The sequence below is a fragment of the Rhea americana genome, unplaced genomic scaffold (genome assembly GCF_003343005.1).
Source record: "Rhea americana isolate MKP2758 unplaced genomic scaffold, rheAme1 scaffold_189, whole genome shotgun sequence".
NCBI classification, from domain to species: Eukaryota; Metazoa; Chordata; class Aves; order Rheiformes; family Rheidae; genus Rhea; species Rhea americana.
Window position 1 is genome coordinate 1,509,007 of NW_028186027.1, and position 4,443 is coordinate 1,513,449.

Below are 4,443 nucleotides of genomic sequence, written 5' to 3' on the forward strand. Positions count from 1 at the left end.
AAAAAAAAAAATACCCTAAGCCTGCAGCTGGAGCGCTGACTCGAAACAACTGTTGGCTGCTCCGCGCCACGCTGTCTGCTTCCCCGTGGCCGCAGCCCCGGCTCCGAAACGGCGGCTCGAAGCAAACGGGCAGAGGCTCCCTAATAAAAATCACGTTGCGGTTTCCCGCGGTGACGGTGGTGGCGGCGGTGGGGAGGGGGAAAGGCTGAAAACCTCTTTCCAGGCAGCATCGCGGCCAGGGAAACCTCTCCGCCGCGCTGCGGCAGGGCCGGGGAGCCGCGGGGACGCGCGGGGAGCGGGGTTGGGGAAGGAGGGGGGGGTCAGGGGGGTGCGGGGGGAGCGCGGTTGGGGTCGGGGGGTGGGAAGGCCCCGGGGGGCTGCGGGGGGCCGGGACGTGCCGGGGGTGGCTCCGGCGAGCGAGGCGGCGCCAGGGCTGGGGGCGGATTTTTTGAGCGGAGCCTGGGCCGCTCGCTCAGAGCGGCGGCGGGCGCCGGAGCGATCGGGCGGCCGCTTCTCCCTCTCCGCCCGGAGGAGGAGGAAGAGGAGGAGGAGGAGGAAGAGGCGCCGCCGCCTCCTCCTTCCTCCGCCGCCTACCGTTTCCCGCCGCCCCGGCCGCCCCCCACCTTTATGGACGAGCGCCTGAGCTTGCTCCGCTCCCCGGCCGCCTCCGCCGCCGGCCGGCACCCGCGGGCCAGCAGCCACCGCAACCTGGGCTACAGCGAGCAGCCGCCCCCCGGCGCCCCGGGCGCCCGCCGCGAGGAGGAGGAGGAGGAGGAGGAGGAGGAGGAGGAGGCGGAAGGAGGCAGCATGACCGTGGTGGTGGGCGGCAGCGGCGGCGGCGGCGACCCCTCGCCGGAGGAGCCGCCGCATCCTGCCCCGCTGCTCGGCGCCGGCGAGCGCTACGACGCGGCGCTGCCGGCCGCCGCCGCCGCCGCCTCCGCCGGGCCCCCCGGGCCGGGCGGCGAGCACGAGTGCTGCGAGCGCGTGGTGATCAACATCTCGGGCTTGCGCTTCGAGACGCAGCTCAAGACGCTGGCGCAGTTCCCCGAGACGCTGCTGGGCGACCCGCGCAAGCGCATGCGCTACTTCGACCCGCTCCGCAACGAGTACTTCTTCGACCGCAACCGGCCCAGCTTCGACGCCATCCTCTACTACTACCAGTCGGGCGGGCGCATCCGGCGGCCCGTCAACGTCCCCATCGACATCTTCTCCGAGGAGATCCGCTTCTACCAGCTGGGGGAGGAGGCCATGGAGAAGTTTCGGGAGGACGAGGGCTTCATTCGGGAGGAGCAGAGGCCGCTGCCCGACAAAGAGTTTCAGCGCCAAGTGTGGCTCCTCTTCGAGTACCCGGAGAGCTCTGGGCCGGCCCGAGGCATCGCCATAGTCTCTGTCTTGGTCATCCTCATCTCCATCGTCATCTTCTGTCTGGAGACCCTGCCTGAATTCAGGGATGACCACGACTATGAGGGAACYGGAGGGACCTTTGGGACGGGTGGTGGCCCTTTTCCATCTGACGTCTTCACCAACTCCTCGTCCTCGGCTACTTCCATGGTGTCGTCCTTCACCGACCCTTTCTTTGTGGTGGAGACTTTGTGCATCATCTGGTTCTCTTTCGAGCTGCTCGTCCGCTTCTTCGCCTGCCCCAGCAAGGCCACCTTCTCCAAGAACATCATGAACATCATTGACATTGTGGCCATCATTCCCTACTTCATCACACTGGGCACYGAGCTGGCCGAGAGGCAAGGGAATGGCCAGCAAGCCATGTCCTTGGCCATTCTTAGAGTCATCCGGCTGGTCAGGGTCTTCCGCATCTTCAAGCTCTCGCGGCACTCCAAGGGGCTGCAGATCCTGGGGCAGACCCTCAAGGCCAGCATGCGGGAGTTGGGTTTACTAATCTTCTTCCTCTTCATCGGCGTTATCCTCTTCTCCAGCGCTGTCTACTTCGCAGAAGCTGATGACCCCAGTTCGGGTTTCAGTAGCATCCCGGATGCCTTCTGGTGGGCCGTGGTGACCATGACCACGGTGGGCTATGGGGACATGCACCCTATCACTATCGGGGGTAAGATTGTGGGCTCTCTCTGTGCCATCGCGGGSGTGCTAACCATCGCTCTCCCAGTGCCCGTCATCGTCTCCAATTTCAACTATTTCTACCATCGGGAGACCGAAGGTGAGGAGCAAGCCCAGTACATGCACGTCGGCAGCTGCCAGCACCTCTCGTCCACCGAGGAAATGAGGAAGGCTCGCAGCAATTCCACCCTGAGCAAGTCGGAGTACATGGTGATAGAAGAAGGGGGGATCAACCACAGTGCATTCAAACAGGCTGCCTTTAAGACAGGCAACTGCACAACCACAAACAATCCCAACTGTGTGAACATCAAAAAGATCTTTACGGATGTGTAAAAGCAGAACAAACAAACAAAAACCTGAGGCTGCATTGCAAATCAATAATAATAATAATGCAAAGTGACTGTGTACTCAGTGTTGTGTGGAACATGCACCATCGTCGGTCTGTGTGTGCCCTTGKTTTTTTTTATATACGTTTATTTTTTTTCAGATTGTTCCTTTCTAAAGATCATTAAAAAAGAGGATATACAATGCTCAGAAGAAAAGAGGACGCATAAAGGGTAAAGGCGAGGAGGATGAAGACGAAACACGCTCCCCCTGGAAACAGGTGTTTGTTCTGCAACGTGTTTCTGCTGCTTTTGTTTTCTCGTTTTTGGGGACATCTTGCTTTGCTTCTGTTTTTCTTCCCTCCCACCTCCCCTTCCCTTAAGGCAGCGTGTAGCTGTTTTCCCTTCCATCACATAAGCTCACTTGTTGGATTAGCCACTGCGAATTGGGTGGGGAGACGAGAAAAACATGTTGCGGAGCTCGTTGGAAGGGGGCTGGGAGGAAACGACCATTTAATTTTGCAGAGAGTCTCTGTTACCACATCGCTAAATGATGCTTAATATTGAAACATGTGGCGTGCCATGACGGACGCATCCCAGATTCCCTTTTCCCCCCGGTCAGATCATTTACGAAATTCTAATCCGGCCAGAGACGGGGTGTAATCAGTTCTGATTTAAGCAGCAAAAAAACCGCCCTCATTTTCGTTTCTTAACTCCCTTCCCCTGCAACCCTGCGGAGTTGTTGCATCCGATGGAAAACCGCCGGCCGCCCGGCGAGCGCGTGCACGGGCCGGAGGGGCGAGCGCAGGAGCGCGTGGCTGGGACGAGAGGCCGGTGCGCGGGGAGCAGCGCCGGCGCGGAGCCGGGGCCGGCGGGAGGTTTCCGCCCGGCTGCGATGCACCGGCGGCCGCCGCTCGCCAGGCCGATCCGAGTGGCCGACGGCGCCTTGCGGCGGAAGTTGCTAATTCGGACCGGAGTGATGCAGTTGCCATGGCGACCCCYGTTTCCTGGGAAACCCCCCGAAGGTTGTCATGGCATCCCGTCTCCCATCCCCCTCGGCGGGTGCCCTGCCCGCGGCCGCCCTTCCAGATGCTTCCCGCTCCCGCGGGACGGCCGCCGCGACGCCGGCGGGTGCCGGCCGCTCGGCACCCCTCCCGCCGCCCGCCCCGCCGCTCCCCGGCGCCCGCGGCACCCGCTTAGTAGGCAACAAGCACCCCGAAAGCCCACCGCGCCCCGCGACGCGGGTCTCCTCTTGCAACCCCGCGCGCCCGCCGCRCCGTCGCCAAAAAAACCCGCCCGCCGCGTCCCGGCGATTGCTGCCAAGCGATGCCAGCCGCTCGAGACGAGGCGGAAAAAGCCACGCGTCCGGAACGAGCARGATCGCAAAGCGCCCGCAACCCCGCCGGAGGGGGGGAACCGTGCCCGCTTCGCCCTTCCTTGCACGTCGGGGGCCCCGGGACGTCTGCCGGGAGCAGGTGAGCTTTGCACCTTTGCCYAAGGTACCGCTGCTTTTCGGGGGGCGGGGAGGGGGGGGACCCGGTGTTTCGCGTGGTTTAGCATCCSACCGTGCCGCCCGCACGGATTTACGTGCGTGTTGGGTAAAGCGGAGCGAGACCCTGGGGCTCCTCTGATCCGTTTGCTTTTCCCGTTGCGAAGCGGCTCGCTCTGGGCAGGCGAAAAAGGGGCAGCGAAGCCGCGTGGCTCTTTGCAGCCCCGTCTCTCCGCTGAAAAGGTTATTTATTTTTTGCTAAGCGAAACCAGATTCTTTCGATGTAGCGAGCTGCACAGGAATGCCGTTAAATGCCTCTTCCAATGCGGAGCGGCTGGACTCTGAGCTAGGGGAGTCATAACACTTCCCAAGTGCGCAGAAAGGGAAGGATTTGTCCCAGGGAGATCCTGGCCCTGCAGAAATCAGAGCTGAGCTGGGATTTTACCCAGAGTTAAAAGGATCAGAGCGATTCATAACATGTAACGCTCTCCCTTAGCCTCGTCTTAGCTCCAGTATCTTGCTCAGTTAATAATAATAATAAAAAAAACCTCTTACAACCAAGCA

The 4,443-nt window shown here is 61.6% G+C and overlaps 1 protein-coding gene across 1 annotated transcript; it reads left to right on the plus strand.

Annotated features, from left to right (window-relative positions):
- Positions 1-489: 489 nt before the first annotated feature.
- On the plus strand, positions 490-3,124 carry KCNA3 (potassium voltage-gated channel subfamily A member 3). The gene has a single exon (XM_085302279.1). It carries the CDS (start codon positions 628-630, stop codon positions 2,398-2,400), a length of 1,773 nt encoding a protein of 590 aa, XP_085158405.1. The 5' UTR covers positions 490-627; the 3' UTR covers positions 2,401-3,124.
- Positions 3,125-4,443: the final 1,319 nt, after the last annotated feature.